This window comes from Crocodylus siamensis, chromosome 2 (assembly GCF_052110815.1).
Source record: "Crocodylus siamensis isolate JL-2025a chromosome 2, ASM5211081v1, whole genome shotgun sequence".
NCBI classification, from domain to species: domain Eukaryota; kingdom Metazoa; phylum Chordata; order Crocodylia; family Crocodylidae; genus Crocodylus; species Crocodylus siamensis.
In genome coordinates, this window is record NC_143396.1 from 186,751,303 (window position 1) to 186,771,734 (window position 20,432).

The following is a 20,432-nucleotide window of genomic DNA, read 5'->3' on the forward strand; positions in this document are numbered from 1 at the left end:
GGCAAATGTCCAAGTTCTGTGTTCCCGTTGATTTCTCTGGGAGCTACATATTCACTGAGTGGCAATATGGGTTCCAAAATAGATTGATAACACAATGGAAGTAGCTTGTAATGAAGCTGAAAGTAATCCTTTTTGGGGAATGTGAAATATTTGGAATTCAAGTGAATTGCTAGTAAATTTTTACAATTGCAAATGAAAACTCTTAGTCCAGAATATAAAAATATGCTGTAATTTAAATTTAAAAAACCCTGTCATCACTTCTGTTCAGCTTTTCAGTAAAATACTTTGTCCCCTCTTTTCTTTCATTCTCACATATAAGTGTTGGGGTATGTAAATATTCAGAGAAACAAGGCACTTTCTGAACATAAAGCCATGGTGATATTACTTTACATAAAATGATTAGGATTTTACCACCTCTTTTGGTTCCTAAGCTTGGTGTCAATTGAGTTCCTAGTAGCTCTGTGGCATGGTATTTAATAGAATTATAGTCTCCTGTCTCTGTGTAAGGACTAACATAGGAATGGTACTTCTTCCTCTCCTGCCCTTAATTATTGGCCTAATTGATAAATAGCATAATAATGAAAACCTTACTTACAAAAGCGTGAATTTATGGCACACAAATGCCTTCCTCTCTTAAATCTTAACAGAGAATAATTTAACTGAGTGTGAAAGAAGTTTTACACTTAATTAGATTGGTGCAGATAGATAGTGTATGTGTGTGTGTATATATGTACTATGTATGTAAGTAAGTATGTATTTATGTACGTATTATAGATGGATTCCCTATATAGTTAACATTCATTTGCAAAAGAGGTTGGGAATATACTGAAATGTGCAACTCATAAAACTCTCTTATGTATATAGTCATTTATGTCTCTCAGGCCCCTGACACATGTTACACTTAAGATATGATTAACTTATTAATCTCATTTTAAGTAGTGACCTAGCCACATGTTCATTCAGTTAATGGCATGATAAAGCCAGGAATAAGATTTGAAGTTATTTCACAAATTATGTGTAATAACTGTGTCACTGGTTCCTATCATGTCTTTAATTGAATGAGGGTGTGCTCTGGAGGCTGGGAGCACTGGTCAGCTAATTGAGGGTCCCAGGTGAGGGGAGCACAATGAACTCCCCCGACTGTGAGTACAGATCGGCTGACTGGGCTCCCACCATGGGGATGAATGATGTGCCCCTGTGGCTGAGAGCTCTGATCAGCTGATGGTGGAACCAGCCCTAGCTCTGTCAGTGTTCAGAGCCCCCAGCCATGAGGGCGTACCATGCACTTCCGCAGCTGAGAGCCCTGTCAGTGATAGGAGCTCCCAACTGCAGGGGCATGCCATGCACTCCCATGGTTAGGAACTCTGTCAGCTGACCTATCCTATCCCAGCCATAGGATTCTGATTCTGGGATTTTGGGCTCTCCCTGTACTGGCAATATGTCATGATGGCATCTGGTGCCTAATACCACAGTCATGCCTCTTATCGTGCAGATGTGGCATGGCAGGAGGCATGATTACGGGGATTGCATATCGGATCCCATTGTGCCATCTTTTTAAACATCTGCCAGTGGCTTCAGCCATCAACTTCTTTCTGTGCCCACATGTCTTGGTTGTTATTGGTTTATGCTCATTCAGGATCACAGACATAGTATGTTGAAGACTGTCTTCCTTCCAGACAGTTTACTTTCCTTTGCCTTTTGCTAATGTTTTCCACAACTCTTCCTTCTTCATCCCCACTCTGCAAAGCCCCAGAAACATTAGGAGGTGAGCTAGGGGATAGTCCTGAGAAGTACATTTAATTGTTTCATAATTGGCAATCCTGCATGGTCCTGAGTATTTTGGCCCTGATCCAGAAAAGTACTTAAATACTTACTTCACTTTAGGTATAAGAGTGGCATTGCTTACAGCAGTGGGACTAGAAGCATATCTGAAGTAAAGCATATGCTTAAGTGTTTGCTAGGTGGGGGACTAGGGTAATTGGCACCTTGTAGAACTGAGCTGGCATTGGGAACAGTGATATCTCTTTTTTTATGAATATGTCTTTCCAGTGTTTGAGCCTAGTATTATGAAAACACAGTTCTGCTCTGATCATTCTAATTACTAAAAACATTAAAAAAGATCCTAAGGTCCCAAAGTCCCAAAGTTGGGAAATACCAAAAATATGTAAGCTGGCAACTTTAATTTATCTTGTCATGAACATCTCAGCAGGAATGGCATAGCAAGTCTTTGGAATCCAAGAGTAGGTCGCAGTTCACTTAGGTTCCTTTCAGTGCCTTATGCAGAACACGTACTTTTCTTACAGCAGTCGCCATCTACCCATGCAACAGAGGCGATGGATAGTCCAAGTAAGGAGATAGGGCCTGTATAGAAGTTATACTTATCACATGTTAAGTGTGTAGAAAATACTCTAAAACCATTACCAAACAGATGTTCATGGCACAGAGCACTTTAAAAATGGCAGATCCCACTCTAAGTTAACCCTGGATGGAGGTGGTATCAGACTAAAGCACTTTATCCAACTTCTGTACCACATCCCATCACAAGTCAAGGTAGTTTAGGTTCTGCTGACATCCCAGGTGATTTAGTAGGCTCTCCCATTCTCCCCTCTTGCATGGAGGTGCACTGAAACTTGGCTCACTCAGCTGCTCTGTGCTGATAGCCACAGGCACAGGGGTCCCCAGGCTGCTGGCCTCAGTCAGTGCAGGCAGGCTCCAAGCCCTCATCCCCTGCCACTGCCACTGAACAGTGCATATCTCTTCTGTTTGGTCCCAACCTAATCTAGAGCACTTTGAGTAAAATATGATACACAGAGCGCTTCCACCTCAGCCTTTTTGAACACTTGTACTTAGCAAGAGTGTACAATCATGGATTTAAACACTATAGGTAAAATCTATCTCTTTAGGTCTCTGTGTCTATCATTTAGGGGTCATTGACGTTCTGTAAATCAGTGCTGATCTGCTACTTAACTCTGTAATGGCTTCTGTACCTTATATATCTAAATTGCTGACCTTGGCACCCCAGTTTCACAAGTAAATATAAAGTTCTAAATGTTGAGGCTGCTACACAGATATGGAAGTGGTCAGATCCCTCCTCCAATCACTGGGCTCAAAGTGATTTTTTCCCTCCCTTTCTAGCCAAATGGTCAGTCCATGAGAAGTGGGACAGCTTCAATCAGAGGGGCTGGAAGAACCCTACCCAAAATAGCTTGTGGCTTCATGGGAGAATATTCACCTGAATAGTGGGAGATGTTGGTCAAAACCCATTGTGATGAGGAAAGAATCAGACCTGGGCATCCCACATTCCACCTGAGTGCTTAATCACTGTGATATTTGAGAAAAAGGAATAAGCCCTCATCCACCTCCAGTTCTTATTTTGTGTGTGGCCTGCTGTAGTGGAGGTGGTCTTAGTATATCTATCAAATCAGGCCCCCTAGGTAGAGAGTCAGAGGAAAATACTTTCTTTGTGAGTAGGGCAGATCTGTGCCTTTATGACTATATGGGCACTATGTGGTAGTGATCACCAGGTTCAATAAACACAGGCATATGTGAATGAGGACTACACAATACGTTTTATTTTGGGGTAGTAAGCTACCTCTGCAGATCCTATGCCTGTCTCTCACTATCAACTACTTAACTAAGGGACCATCTCCCAATTGTCAACCTCCCCTAAATTATGGAGCATCTTTAAATTATAACTTTTATCATTAAATCTTCCCTATTAACAATAAATACAGAAGTCAGTTAATTCCCCTTTACAGAGAAGAGGTTATTAGCATGCCACTCTAGAGTGAGCCTTTAGCACTCACTTTCCTCCTCCCACTTTTCTGCAACTCTTTTAATAAGTTTCTGTAAGTGAATCTACATGCGCATCTTACTGCATATTAGCCTATTTTAATGCGCATTGAAGCACTGCAAAAAACCCATGTGCCTTCACTAATGTGCATTCAAATAGGCTGTGAGGGGATGGGGTGGGTCACCTGATGTGAGTCCCAGTATCCCCGCGACGGCCCCGGGAGAGAAGGGGGTACTCGGCTGTCCGTTCCCACTTCCGCCGGTCTCGCCTGCCATGACTTGATGTAATTTAGGGGTCCACCCGTGCGGGGAAGCTGGCAGTCCAGATGCGGTCCCTCGTCTCCAAAGTCCAGGGGTCCTGAGGGCTCCTCCTCCCCTACACCCTCGCCCGGTCCTCCGGGATATCCACCATCAGGGTGGCTCCCCCTGCAGGGGGTTAACCCCTGCTAGGTAACAAATATAGTATAATGGCCGTACAACATCGACGCCCGCTGCTCTGGGGCCGGCGGGGCTTCTTCCCACTGCCAATAACCTCCGGCCCCATCGGGCAGGGACACCTGGCCCCTTTGTCTGTCCACCGGTCCTGCAGTGGGGTTCTGCCCTCACACTGCAGGATCCTATAGGAATCCTCATGGTACCTGACCCCGGCCAGGTGCCGCTAGCTCTGGCTGTTCTGGGGTCTCCGTACCCCTACTGTCTGTCTCTCGAGACCCGGGGGTGCGCGGGGGCTTACCTCCCCGCCCGCAGGTCTTCTTAAGCAGCCAAACGGCCCGCAGCCGCCTGAGAAGGGTCCTCCCTTCAGGACCTCTCGCCCCGGGCCCTTCCGGAGCGGCTGCCACCGGGTCCCCTGTTACCGGTTCCTCGTTTCTGACCTCCGCCGCCTCTGGTTCTGCACCTCCCGGCTCCACTGACTCCTGCGGTGAGGATCCCGGCTCTGCTGCCTCCTGCCGTGCAGCTCCCTGCGCCGGCTGCGCGGCTCTCGGCTCCGCGGCTCCCGGCTCCACAGCTGCCGGCTCCGGCTGTGCGGCTCCCGGCTCTGCAGACGCCGGTGCAGGCTCCGGCGGCACGGCTCCCAGCTCCGCGGCTCCCGGCTCTGCAGACGCTGGCGTAGGCTCCGGCTGGAGCCTCACTCCTCTCCTGTTTGGGGTAGGTGGGCTCCTTTTATTCTTCCGGGTCGGTCCCGGCCCGGCCCGGTCCGAGCTCCGGGAAAAGACAAGCTTCTGGCCACACTTCTGGGTTGGCACCCGGAAGTTGGGCGAAACTCCGGCGTTCTCCGCCCGACCTTGGCCCCCCAGGGCCTTGACCCCTTCACATAGGCTAACACGCCTTTTTCTAGTACCTCATAAAGGAGGTACTAAATATAATGAGCATGACCAAAAGCACATTAATAAATGGGTAGATGTCCCCTGTGAGCCTGTCAGGTTTAACTTTCTTCTCCCACTAACAAAGTATCCAATCCAGTTTCTGTTTTGTTTTTGGCAGGATGCTTTTCCTCCAGGTTTTGATAGATTTGAGTCCTTCTACTGAGGTCTGATAGACTTTCACTTTTGGCAGCTGTGCTGCTCCACATAGCACAAAGTTAATTAGCTACAAACTACTGAGGCTGTTCCCTCTTCCTGCGTAATAGTGTTTGCATTTGTGTCCATAGGTACATTTCTTCCCAAAAGGACATGGTTGTTTCTTATGTTCTGAAACAACTGGCTTCCTCCTGAGAAAAATGTCCAGATATGGGCCATGATGGCTAAGAAGATAATCAGGAGGCATCAGTGTTGTGTCTTCTTGTACGACAAGCACGTACTAAACTAGATTGTTCTTACAAACTGCTAGACCAAAAATTGATGTCACATCCCTTGTTACTACAATGAATGGAAGTTTGTATTCTCTATTTTTATACTGGATACTAGTGATGCATCTCCCCTTCACTGGTATGTTTTCTCTCGAATAGCCAGTTATATTGCTATTTGTTGGACTCACTTTTGGTATCAATTTTAATTTCCTATATCCATACTCTGGTAAAATATTCGCATGAGCGCCCATCTCCAATTTTAATGAAACCATTGTTCCTTGCAATTCCACTGGCAAAATGCAGTCTCTCTCATTGATTTTTCTTGATTGTGCCATATCTATACAAAATTCTTTTGGTATGCTTTCAACTGGATGCACTTGAAATTCTTGACTAAGTACAGACATTCAAAAATGCTCTATTGTGCTTATCTTGAAGCGCTATAAGTGACAGCGTGAGAAAGCCAACCAGATGTTCATTGCTCAGTGGCGAGGGAGAGGAAGCCTGCCTGTACTGGCTGCTGGGGGCAGTCCTGCATGCCTCCCAGGAGGCCAACAGGACTGTCAGCAGGAGCTGGGGGGAAGAGAGACCCTGGACTCCTTCCCTGTGGCCTTCCCAGCCAGGCACTGGCTTGCTGGTGCCTGTCCAGAGCTGCTCCAGGGTGAGGGGAGTGACCCCAGAGCTCCACTCCTTGTATCACCTTTGCCTACGTGCAGCCCCGTGGGGGCAGCTGTAGGGAGGGAGACTGCAGAGCCCTTCTCCCTCAGCCATTCCTGCCAAGCAGTGGCATGCTGCTGCCTGGCCTGTGCTGCTGTGGGGGGAGAGATCCTGGAGCCCTTCCCCTGCAGTCCTCTTCCCCCCTCACCAAGCAGTGATGCGCAGCTGCCTGGCCCAGACTGCGGTGGGGAGAGAGATCCTCGGAGCTCTTCCTCACCAAGAAGCAATGCACTGCAGGGCTGGGGCAGTTGCAGGGACAGACACTCCCCTTCCCACACCCTCCTGGCCCCTCCAGCTAGGTTGCTCACTCTAGGCTTAAATCAGAGGTTGTCACTGACTAGGGTCAGTGACAGCCAAGAGGGCAGGGCCAGCCCTGTGCTTGGGCAAAACAAACCAGCTCTGCCCAAGGCTAGTGTGCAACTGTGCACAACATTGCCTGAGATAGTGGTGATCATGCTGTGAGTTAACCCTCAATGGGATCTGGCACAGACATCTGATAAAATGCTCAAACAGAAAGTGCTTTAGGTTAGTACATATCCATCAGGGGTTAACTTAGAGTGCGAGTCGCCATTTTTAAAGCACTCTAAGAGCCATGAACTCTGTTCAGTTACAGCTTTAGAGTCCTTTCTGCCTGCTTAATGCACAATATATGCAACGTCTGTACCTAGCCCTTGTGTTAGAGATCTGTACCACCTGGCAAAATAGTTCCTCTTGTAACAGTCAAAACAGAGCTCTCCAAATACAGCACAACGTTTGGATCCATGTTGTCTTCCACACTTGGTGCATGTTGGCGCTTTTGCTCTCCTACCTTTGGCTTATTCCTTGCTAATGAAAATCTATTCTGTGTGGTGCTTTCTTCTGGCCAGATGCTTTCTGGCCTACTGCCTGAACAACCCAATTTGGTGCATTCAGTTCTTCGGCCTGGGCCTTCATAGTTTCTCCTGCTTTGCACATTTGGATAGACTTTTCTACAGGCAAGTTTCCCTCACACAATAGTATTTCTCAGAAAGTGGTGTTTGCAATGCCACAAGTAATCAGAGATTCCTTCAAGTTTCCAAAAACACAGTTCTTAGTCTCTTTAACTCAGTAACATACTGATCTATACTTTCTCCTGCTGTTTGTTTGTTTGCATATAAAAATGTGTCTTTCGAGGATCTTATTCTTTTTTGTATGTCCTCAGATTTGGACAGTATTACACTTAACTGCATACTTTGGCCTTCTTTGAAGGTAAAGGGATTATAAGCAGCTAGGGCTTCCTCCCCCACAACGTGCAAAAAGATCAAGAATTTGATTTTGTCGTTTTTCTCTTCTGCCCTGGTAGCTATTAAGTATTCCATCAACCGTTGTCTGAATCTCCTCCAGTTTTCTGCTATGTGGCTTGACAGCTGAAGGGCAAGTGAAGGTTGCAAAACTCCCATGACTGATTGTCCTTATACTTAACTGTGCAGGCAGATCACTTACAGAGGCCTGTGTCCTTCCATGTGGCTACATTGCTCCACTTACTCTCAAGTTCCAACTTCTTCAGTTTGGATCTCAGTTTTTTCATGTTCATTTTTGTTCACCACTTACACCATGTAGCAGTCACAGGGTTCAATAAACACAAATACATATGAGTGAGAAGAGGTGAACAACAGGTTTTATTTTGGATCAGTAAGCAACCCCTACAAATCCTATGTCAGTCTCTGACCAAAAGCTATTTAACTGAGTGACCACCTCCCAATTACCCCCCAAATTGGAAGGGACCGCTTCCCAATCTAGGGATCTTCCTCTAAATTAGAGAACATCTTTAAATTATCACTTTTATCACTATACCTGTTATTCTTGGGGGCAGTAGCAGAGGTTTAGCTACAATCTTCTGTGCCCTGCCAGGAGAGTGGTTTGTGTGCATGTGCAGGTATGTATGTGCATATGCCTGTGCTGAGTACCAGAGAGCAAACTGAGGGGTGCCAAGCTGGCAATCAAACTATGAGTTAACCCTCGATGGAATCTGGCAAAGACATCTAATAAAGTGCTCAAATAGAAAGTGTGTTAGGTTAGTACACATCCATTGGGGGTTAACTTAGAGTGCAAGTCACCATTTTTAACTCTAAGAGCCATGAACTCTGTTCAGTTATGGCTTTAGAGAGCTTTTTGCCTGCTTAATGCATGATATATGTAATATCTGTACTTATCCCTTGTGTTAGGGATCTGCATCACCTATCAAAATAGTATGGGTGTGCGAAACAGGCTGTATTTGATACAGATTTGGCCTGAATCGGGGGCAGTGGCTCAATTTGCTGATTTAGATCACTGTCCCTGATTTGATTTAGCTGAATCTGAATCTGAAGATTTGATGCTGATTCAGAGAATCAATGATTTGGCCATAGACACAGCTTTAAATGCTTTTCCTTCTACCTCAAGGACCAGGTGTGACTCATGAACGCTGTGATGCTGGGGTGGATGGAGCATCCCACAGGAGCACAGGGGGACCCCCTGTGTGCTCAGTGGCAAACCCGGAAGTGCACCAGAAGTACTTCTAGTCCACTTCTCGGTTCACAGGGGACTGCACCAGGCCCCCCCCCCCCGCCACACCCCCTGGCTCACTGATCGGCAATGGCGGGACCCTGGGTACCCTCCCAGACCCAGGAAGCGCCAGTCACTGAGGCAGGGGGGCGTGGGAGGCCCCCTGTGCACTCCCCAGCAGACTTGGAAGTGGACTGGAAGTGCTTTTGGTCTCCTTCTGGATCTACTGCTAAGTGTGCTGGGGGACCCCCCTCTCCCTTCTGCACTCCTGAGGGACACTATATCTGCCCCAGCATTACAGTGTTGATGAGCTGCCTGGTACCTTGAGCTATGTAGAGAAAAACACTTAAAGCGGTGTCTATGTCTGAATCTCTGAATCTTGCTGAATCTCTCTGAATTGATTCAGAGGGTTCCAATTCGATTAAAGGGTCTCCCGATTCGATTTGGATTCAGAGATTTGGCCATCAAATCAGGCTGACTCGCCACCAGATCAAATCAGGGGCTGAAGCTTTACACAGCCCTACAAAATAGTTCCTCTTGTAACAGTCAAAACTGAGCTTTCCACTGCATGGGCTTCCCAGGGACTGCTATTTGGGCAGTCCCCCTAAATTGGCAACTGGAGCTAGTGCCCTGCTTGCTCCCCTTCCCCCCCCCTGTTATATTACTGGCCTGTAAGGTTAGACAAATTGCTAACCAGGAGTTTTAAGGAAGTATATTTTGGACTTAAGTGCCCACAGTGGCAGCACCTAGCCATCTATATCCTCCTGTGGCTTGAGCCTGTTGTGTCTGAGTGCAGTCCATCTTAGATTAAAACATCAAAAGTTCAGACCTTGCAAGTTGCTGAACAATCTCAGTTCTCCAGTTGCAACTGGTGGGAGCTAAGTCCGCACACAGCAGCTTACAAGATAAGGATCTGAACCTCTGAGTACACCAGCACCTTTTGTCCAAGCCATAAGCTTTCCTTTTGTTTGGCGCACATGCTAGGGTTCCACTCCAGTTCTAAACTGAAGGTAATCGTATCCCACTCTTGTGTTTCCTTGCAGACAGCAGCCTCAGATTCCAATCACCACAGGAACAGGTGTTGTCTATCCTGGTGCTATTACCATGGCAACTACCACACCATCACCTCAGATGACATCTGATTGCTCTAGCACTTCTGCCAGCCCTGAGCCCAGCATCCCTGTCATTCAGAGCACTTATGGTATGAAGACGGACAGCGGAAGCCTTGCTGGAAACGAAATGATAAATGGAGAGGATGAAATAGAAATGTACGAGGACTATGAGGATGATCCCAAATCAGACTATAGCAGTGAAAATGAAGCCCCTGAGGCAGTCAGTGCCAACTGAGGAGTGTTCGCAGAATTAAAGTACTCTGACTCATTTGGGTTTTTTTTTTGTTTTTTGTTTTTTGAACAAAAAGTTCTTACAGAGCCTGCATGCATGTGTGGCTCCTACAGTTACATCAGCAGAATGGTCTTAAATGTTTCTTAACGTGTGAGACGATTGTTCCCTAATTTTTCATGAACTTTTTTTTAATTTAGGTGAAGACATATATTAAATATCAGGCATCAGGACTTGAAAACTTATATGAATCAATAGCTGTCTTACAAGTCTTACCTTTTGTCTTTTTTTCCTTTTGGATGCTGATAAAGGTTTAAGTTACTGTTTTAGATGGGGGTTCTACATTCTCACTCAGGTATGCTGTGCCAGCCTACAGGTTGTGAATGTGTTTTTATTCTGGATTATTTTAGAAAACAAAAACCGCCGATTTCATATTGTGAAACAGAACAAGTCTGCAAGTGTGCGCATCTGTGCATCATAGCTCATCTTTTAAACAAGAAAAAAGGTCTCTGAATTCCATTTTTTCCATATGTATAGCTAACTTCTGATGTGCCAAACTTTTCATAACTTTTGAATCTTAACATTTTAAAACAAAGTCTTAAGGGAGACACTGTAAAGTCTTAGACAATCCTTTGGCATCTTAAAAAATATAGTGAAAACAGAATTTTTTTTCCAGAAAATGGTAAAGTACTCAGGAATCTGGAGACAGGATATTCTTAAGTAGTGAACATGGTTGCCACAGTGCATGTGCCCAATTGCTTTTGCTTCTTGATTGTGCCATTAGTGTGACATATTAAGTAAGCACAAAAGAGCGATCACCAGCTATGGACAGGCCTGTCTTAGTAGTGTGAGGCCACCTCTGACTACATTCTCTGTCCCTTTGCTTTTAACCCTTGCATTCAGTCTTAATACATTTTCTCTTAATTAATTTATTCATTCCAGAATGTCAAGGGTCCAAATACTTAATATTTATTTTTAAAAGTACTGTTGGTGGCATTACACTTCCAATTCCTTATCAAAATTTTAAAAAGCCCTTTCCCATTTTTCCCCCCAAATATGCAGGTGCCATAAAATAAGAATGCACCTGTTCCCAAAATGAAAATAGAATATGTGAATGGGAAATCTGATTGTTTCCGTAACACTGCACATATAAACAACATCTGGAAATGCTGTACTGTATGTAATACAAAAAATAATGCTTTTAATATGTACATATAGTACAAGAATTCCTATATATCTATGTTTATACTTAGGTAACACTGTACTACTCTACAGTATACAGATATGAACAGCCAGTGGAGACTAATACCCTTCCTCTTCAGTAGCTGCAGGGATGAATTTGCACTGTACAATCCTGCAGTAAATCAAGGTTCCAGTCACTGTCATCCCCATTGTCACCTGAAGGAACTTTTTGCTGTCTTTCATGTGTTTATTCAGCAATTTATATGTGACATTCTTGGATGGGGTAAGAGTGAGAGAGAGAGAGAAGTCACAAAAGTCTAAATGGGAAACCAAGGTAAATGGAGCATCATAGTATAGTCATCAGACATTAGTCACATGAGAATGGGACCCAGAGCTCCTGATTTCCTTTCTAGGCTCACTCATGCTCTGATGGTATGACTGTGAGCAAATCATTTAAGTCCCAGTCGTATAAATCCTTAATGTTTGTACCAAAATGTAAGTTTGCTCCTAATGTATATGCTTGCAGGTTTTCAGGGCTTCCATGTTTTCAACCATAAAGTAAGGATAATGATAATTCTTAATCTCACAGTAGTATTGTTGGACTTGACTAATGTATGTCAAGTGCTTTGGGATCTTTGGCTGAAAGAAATGACAAGTTAATTTTAAATTATTGTTATAAACATAGTAATTAGAAAGACAACTTCTGCTTAACATATATGGGAGATTGTTCTGAGGTTTAAAAGTTATTGAATGTCACAGCCAGAAAAAAAGAAAACAAAGTCTCTGACTTCTTCACTCCCCTACTATTATTATTATTTACAAAAAAAATCACTGTAGTATGGACCTGATCTTGTACATGTGCTAAGGATTTTCAGCTCCTGGGGACTTTATTGTGCACCTTGACAAAGAACTCAGTAACCTGCAAGGTCAGACAGGAGCAGATAAACGTGTATGGGCCTGCCCCAGTCTCTACCAAAGTCAAAAGGATCTTCCCATTGAGTTTCAGATCCCATATGACAAAATGGGTGCAGTATTACTGCAGGTTATATTCATACCATCACACAATCTTGCAGAAATTCCTGTCAGACCAAATGGTGATGTGGTATGTTGTGATTTGTTATTTCCCCATCACAGCTGCAGAAATACCTGTCTGAGCAGAGATAGCCAGTGTCACCACTTTAGGAATTGCATTTAAATGTGCAGAAGAAAAAAAAAGAAAAAAAAGAAGAAAAAAAAAGGAAAAAAGGAAAAAGGAAAAAAAAAAGATTGTTCAGTTTACAGGACAATTCATAAAGATAATAGAAACACAATGGTCAAATTTCTCTGACCATTTGGTGATTTGGAACAAAATACTATATTTTTACTATTTATTTAAGCGTATTCTGAGTCCATGTTGAATAAGCAATAAACTGGTCTAGCCAAGACTTTAAAGGCATATGTTTTGTCATTAGCTGGTGAGCGCCCTCTTTAAGCTGGCTAAGGTACTGATAGAAAGTGTTTTTGGTCTTAATATTACTTGGGGATTTTGAACTGTTTTTAACACATCTAGCTTGGATTTGGGGGGAGGGTACCATTATTTCCTAAAAAGATTACTATTTATTAATGTCTTACAGAATTCTCCAGTTATAAATATCTCTCCCTCCCCCTGTGTCATTTCTTTTCTCTTTTTTTCCCTTCTGGTTTTGTTGCATAGGTAGAATGCTGTATTGCTAGCATTGTATTTTATGTAATTATTTTTGCACAAAGGCAAACATTTAGATTAGTAGATTAATTTTTTTAATTTTATGACCATGCCAAAATAATATTCTGCAGGCTGGTGGAGAACAAAGGACTGTTCTTTAGGACTGAAACTTGATTTTGCTTGTAGTACAAAAAAACACACACTCACAGATGTTGTTTCATAAGTGTTATAAGCACTGGATATAAATGGTATTTTTTATCACTTCTGACTAATGTGAAACTGTTGTACGAAAACTACATGAACAAAAGTCATCTGTTTCGACTCGTGTGGGCCTGCCTCACAGTTGCCGGATTTGAGTCATTTTTATGTCTTGTTATTTCATTTATTTATGCAAAATACATGTATGTATGAACACTTTGTTTTAGCTCCAGTCCTGCCTCAGTGCTGATGATCTGTAACTTAAGGCCACATTCTTAAAAGTGATTGGCTATTCAGGAATCACCAGATTGTAAAAACTGCATTTATTGGTTGGGAGAGTGGGAGGGGAGTATTTGACTCTAAATTGTGAATATAATCATGTTGTATTTATTAGTCGGCATTGACTCTAAAATGTCAGTGGAAATCATGGAAGGACAATCATAACAAAAAACATCATTTTTACTATATTAATCGGAGCTCAAAACAAAGTTTGTGATGAATTTACCATCTCATTTTAGATTTTTTTTAAATTGTGTAAATATAACATAGGAAATAGAATTTTATTTTTTGTTCATGGATACTTAGTGAAGTATAAGTTATGTATTTACTTTTGTTCTATATCAGTGTATGTTGGTCCATATTAAATGCTGACAAATCGCTGTACCTCATGTAGATGCTGAATTTACACCCGCAGCATGAGAGCAGTATTGTGGACCTGTAGCTGGGACAGCAAGATGCCTCACTTGTGCTCCCACTGACTTTGGATAATCCCATATTCCACAAACACAGAATACTTTTTTTTCTTTTTCCTTATGAAGGAACATACAAATTTTCCAACACAGCTGGTAGGAAATGCAATTTGTTTTGCTAATCCGAGCAAACTGACAAAATAGCTATATTTGTATAGGAGCTAAACTAACACAAATGGCATATTGGAGGCTAAAAAAAATGTGCTTGGGAGGATTCTCATCATTAAGAGAGTCCTTGCCATGCTAATTAGATATAATAATGCTAAATTGGTTTATTTCTGTGTTCATTATGTAATAGAGTTGTCAAATCAGGAGTTGATAACAGAAAACTCTTCACCCGATATGTAAAGAGGGCTTGTGGGATTGTTTTTAGCATTGTGTTTGGGTCCCCCAGAATAATTCCGATAAAAAAAAATTGTATTAATTCCATTCAGATAATGAGCAACTATAGTAAAAACTATTTTCATTGTGAACAGATGCAGTTATACAGTATATTTCCCTATTTAATTAGCAGATGCAATATATTTTCTTTCTGGAAAGTTATAAAAGAGTTATTTTCAAGAGAACAACACTCCTGAAGCAGTCTGTTACCAGCTAAAATTAAATAGTTCACTTCACTTGGTCTTTGGCCAAATAGAAAACAAAGTCTTAATGGAAACTAATCCCTGGTTTCCAGGGTGCAGCTTTACATGGAAGAATGACTGTCATGAGAGTGTCCAATTCTGACCCGCTTAAGCATTCATGTATTACCAGCATTCACATATCACCATTTAGTTGGTGGAGCCAGATGCTGAAAATGCACAGGGTTAGATATGACCAAGAACAGGTGTGCTGAGGTTAATCAAGAGGTGGAGGAAGGCAAAGGAGAGAGTTGTTATGGGGTGGGAAATGCAAAACAATATGGGGACATTATTATTTAGTGGGCGTTACAGTAAATGCTACAATCTATGAAGAGTACAGAAGTCAGATGAAAACAATTTTGGATTTGTGTGTAAACACAAACATCCCCTAGGCACCGTCCCCTAAGGGATATCTCTTTGTCTTGTTAAATATGTTAAATTTCTCAATCCTTCATAAGAAATCATTTATTAGCAAAAATAAATAATTTATGCCCTCTCCCATGAAACACTTAAGAACCTGCTCAATGTTAAGCATATGAGGTGTTCCATTGGATTCAGCACAACCAGGAATGTGTGTTGAAACAAGCAGATGCTTAAATCTTTGACTGACCATGGTCACAGTGCTAATAACTGCACTCAAGAACACACCAGTACAATGGACAATGCAGTTCTTCATATTTTTAATGGGAAGTTGACAAATGGTCTCAGACCCTAGGTACTTGCATGCTTGTTTAAGGCTCAAGTTGGCACTAAAGCATGTTCTTTTAAAAGAATAATACTATGTGACCTCATTTAATCTTTTACAAAACACTTGCTCTTTTTCCTTATAAAATAACTTCTCCCCAAAAGTTTTTATAGAAACCCATTAATAGCTGTGCTTTTTCTCAGCTCATACTACATTTTTAATATACTGCCAGGGTCTTACTACAGAACGAAAAGCATTAATGTAGATACATAGGCAAGTATATTTCATTTTGACTCCACTACCCTTCTTTGAAGTACCAGATACATTTGAAAAAAGTGACAAAGAAGTATTCTGAGAGTTCACACATTGGGTGCAATGGGGTGGGATGGGTTGGGTAAAGGAAAACTTTTCAAATTGATATCTATGGCAATATGAAAGCTCAAAAAGCAACTTTGTAACATGGCTTGCTTTAATTTCTGCTTTCCTAAAAACAAAACAGAACAAAAAAACACAAGTGAGGTCCTTGGTGCTCTTGGAGTATGGGGAATGTGCAAATATTTAACTGTTTGTATGCTGCACATTGCAGACCTGCTAGTGTGCATTCTCCGTTTGTCTTCCTTTGTCATTTGTGTTTTGCTTTCTCGAAAGCACCGTTTTTTTTTCCTTGTATCCTCCTTCAGCTTGTAGCAAATTAGGATGCTTAGCATTTATGTTCATTCATTATTGTATTTGCCATGTAAAAATTTTTTTATTACATTAAGACAAGCTTATAAGCTGTTACTACATAACTTATCTTACTGTAACTCTTATTTCCTGACATTGTAATTTGTTTGTGATGTATATTGTGAGATTGTACTCTATGTTAATTTAATCAGCACAATTCACTGACATGCTGGACTGACATGCTAGCTGCTGTTTCAAATTGTAAAGTTTGTGTAGAGCTGTTGGGACAACTGAGATTCTCTTGTCAAGGTACTATGCTTTGGTTCCTATAGCAACACTGTGGGTGAGGCTCTTAAAGTGGTAGGGCTGCTGTTTAGACACCCACTAGCAAATTTAACTGGCAGGTTTTCTTTGTAGAAATTCTATATACAATGCAGGTACCTACCTGGGCCCATGGCTGGTAATTATTTGGGCGTTTAGAGGAAAAACTAGTGTCTATTGCTGCTTTGAATATGTTTTAAAGTCTGAAAATGTAAATAGTTTATCAAAAAAAAAATCTTGTACAGTCCAGTGTAAAGTTTTTAAATGAACTTAAAGGTTGCCATCACATCTTTCTCACACTCTCCTCTTGATACAGTAAAAAAGAAAAAAAAAGTTTGCTAAGGATATTGATTAAAAATCTGTTCTCAATTTAAAAAAAATAAGAGAATCATTATTCTTAGCTTTGCTTCATTGCATAAAGAGACTTCTTGGATTTTGTTGTGCAGTATTGACGTGAGGTAAACTAAATATTAAATAATCTTTCAGTGGTACTTTTAAGAGTCTTCTCCTCCTCTGCCTCAGTAATTAATGGAAAAGACAAAATTGAAAGACACTGTCCTTATTCAGTATATTCTGGTGTATGTTGGCACCTTACCTACATGTTTGGGGTGGGGTGGGGGGGATTTTGTTTCTTTTTTATTATTTAGATTTTTTTTTTTTTGCACAAGGTGCTTTCCTGATATGTTAAACATGTCATCTTTGGGTGATACCGGATATGCCATGATAGGGGTTCGGACCCCTCAGGGGAGTGTCTATAAGACTGCCTATTTATGCTCATTTACCTCAAGACTGTCCTCTCTACCCTTAATCTATTCACCATCACTCCATCTTTTGTACTGCTGTTGACACTTACAAATTAAAGATAAATTTTGTTTTATGATGTGTGTGGCTATTTCTCTGCCTCTCCTATTATTTCTTTTAGACTTTATCTGTCTGAGTTAATATCAGAAGGAATTGCAGTACAGGAAGAGACTACTTGGCCCAATCAGTCTGCCCCCTTGAAGTTTATCAGCATCACTTTCATGCTCTTCACTGGTTTCTCAATCCTTGTGTATGCTACAAGGCATTTATCTGGCTCCTAAATTCACTGATGCTATCTGCCATGATAGACTTCCTTGATAATTTCCTCAGTGTGCATTATGGTCTGTAAAAGCAGAAAATGCTTGTGGAAGCATTGTAATCCAAGATGGGTTTTTATCAAGTGGAAATGAGACAAAACATGTACCTGCTTTGAGACAAAACCTGTCCCCACTACTTCTCTTTTTCCCCCTTGAGAAATACTTAAACAAACTATCCAAACTTGACAACATGAAAAACTATATGGCCATATTGCCTTATGTGTGAACCGTTCTCCTTTCTATATTATGATCAGCTTTTGAATGAGTAATTTCTTAGTCATAGTTTTCAAAGGAAAAGAGTAAATTACACTGATGTGCACTGTAAAAAATATAATGTAATAGAGAATTCTGGATGTGCACTACCTCAGGTTTCAGGCCAGTTTTAGTTACTGAACAAGCCAAATACCCTCAAATGTCCAAGAAGGAAGGCATCCTTATATCCCTGGAGACAACATAATACACATGCCTATTAAAAAAGGCACAAGTAATGAAAGCGACATGATGAAATATTTTAGAGTTCTGTATATCTGCCCATGAATTCTGACAAAAAATTAGTGACTTGCATGGTGTCAGGATTTTGTCATTGACTCATAACAAAAGAGTTATCCTTCTGCAACCTTCATGTCAAAGAAGAAAAGGCTGCACAACTTCACTTCTACTTCAAATGCACAGCAATCTGTATGATGTGGAAATGACTTTGAGATCAAAGACCGTGACAAAAAAATGGAATAAGGTAGTGCAATCATGGAAACCTGTAGCTAAGGCCTATACCCTTGTTACCAGGTCTAAATATGAATCACCCATTGCAGGCACAAAGTCAAGGGTCTAAGGCAGTTTACACCAGTTGAGAGTGGAATCTTAGCCTTAATTTGATATTTCCTAACTCTTATTGGAAGAGCTGAGTTTTTTCTTTGCTATCACAGCTGAAAATAAAGTTAATTGAGAGCGACAATCCTGGAAACAGTGAAAATATGCTGTCAGTCTGGCTGCCATGCATGTAAATAAAGAGCACAAGGAGGCGAGGAATAGGTTCATGAGAAGCCATGATACTGAACATTAGCAACCAGAAAAAATACTTCCTTGAGATACAAGGATGAGCTAGGAGATGCTCCTGACCTATGCACCATTGAAGGCACAATGGCCACAGAACAGCAAGAAGGGTATGTTTAGCTAGCACTTGGCCAGTGTGCACATCCCCTGATCATGCGAGGAGCAGAATGTGAACCAGTATATAGCACTGGGTAATCTGCAGAATCTCATCCTGCACCATCGAATTTCATTATGAGGAGATCACACTTCTCAGCATCTCTGTCTTGTATCATTTTAGTCTTAAATTTATGTAATACAGTCTTAAGTGCTAATGAGTTCACTAATAACACATTGCTACCATATGACATCTGTCAAAGGCCTGTATCATAGTGCTTGACAAACACTAATTAAAGCTTCCTAGCACCCTGTGAGAGATTCAGATATTGTTTCTCCCTATTTATTCATGGAGAAACTAAGGCATGGAGACAGAAGATGGTTTTTTGATGATCAAGAGGGTGGTGATAATTTTCAAGACTAGAGCTCGGGAGCTCCTGAGGCCCAGTTTTGTTTTCATGCCTTAAAGCACACTTCCCCTTAGACTACAAATACAACTGGGATCTTTAACATAGATTTTACTTGTGAGGCATAATGACCGGTTCCTTTGGTGTCATTATCACTTCTGCGCTTTTAAAATTTTTTGAATTAGAAAGTTCCAGATGAGGTCCTGCTTTCTCATTGGTTACCATGCTGGTATTTTTTCAGCAGTGAATTATTAGAATGATAACCAAATTACAGTAGTTGGCACAGGGGAAAAAATTAAGTCATGGATTTATTTTCTTAATATATGGTTTGTAAGAGCAACTGTGAGATTCCGGTTGTGTCTTTTCCAGCAGTTAATAATCAGCTGGGTTAAGGGCCTTCAAATACTGTTGTTGGTCATTAGCTGCCAGGAAGTGTCCTTCCTGTCATCCATTATTGCTTAATTGTTTCAAGTCCCACTACAGTTGAGGACTGTTAAATCTGTGGATTAATTGTACTCTGATCTCTTAGTAGTTCTAATAATCTATCATATTAAAGGCCACTGTAGGTTAGCATTTGGGTTCTTGACATGACAGCCCATAACAAATTCCTTCAGCGCTGTTCTAGTTTATATTAACACTTCCTGATGATTGACACAGTACAACATAATTACCGTGACAAAATCATTGTGGTCAATTGTATTAAGAACTACTTAGGGACATTTTAAAGGCTGTCGTGACAGAGTAAATTAAAAGCTTCTGTACTTATATTGCAGCTTATTTAGAGGCTTGTGGGAGGTTTTAGTTCATCAGGGAATGATCACTCCATCTTGTTATGGAGTGCAACAGGTAATTATTAGTGCTTCAGAATTTTCCCCTCAACTCTTCCATCGCATTACAAAAATCTGCATTTGCTTTAATGGTGTTTATGCCCCTCCATGTGACTGGTTTTTGCAACTATTCTAGCTAATAAATATTCCCAGAGAAATATTTTTTTTAAAGAAACAGTAGATTTTAGTGAATGTCAGAGTAATAATCATAGTGAATTTTGAACTTGTAAATGCCAATATTTGCACCAAAATTCTGACCCTCATTCAGCAAGATTTTTAATCATGCATCTAATTTTAATTTTATGAGTAATATATCTTAAGCTTAGGTATATTTAGGATATATATGCTCCTTTATGAACCAGGGTTGCCCAGAGTTGCATTCAGTCACTCAGGAAATAGAAATAATTATATTATTTTGTCACTAGGAACCCCAGGACAATGTTTTGCTAGACAACCTGCTAACCTAGGACAAATATATGTTTTTTTCCTGTGACAAAGGAAATTGGCTTGACAATCACCTCGCTGGGGTCGTTTGACCCCAATACTCTTTCCTGCCATGGCAGGGGGTCGGACTAGATGATCTGCTCAGGTCCCTTCCGACCCTAGAAACTATGAAACTATGAAAGCACTTACGCTCCACCCATGCCTGTGTAACCAACCAACACTAACGAATGCTTCTCAACTTTTTATATATAATATGCAC

General features: G+C 41.5%; 1 protein-coding gene across 20 annotated transcripts in view; it reads left to right on the top strand.

Moving 5' to 3' along the window:
• SOX6 (SRY-box transcription factor 6) overlaps positions 1-17,111 on the top strand; it is a 536,736-nt gene extending 519,625 nt beyond the window's left edge. For all 20 annotated transcript variants that reach the window (XM_090032599.1, XM_090032598.1, XM_090032613.1 and 17 more), the window contains one exon: positions 9,838-17,111. In XM_090032599.1, coding sequence (XP_089888725.1) covers positions 9,838-10,141 — 304 coding nt within the window. In that variant the 3' untranslated portion in view covers positions 10,142-17,111. The remainder of the gene's footprint in view (positions 1-9,837) is intronic.
• Positions 17,112-20,432: the final 3,321 nt, after the last annotated feature.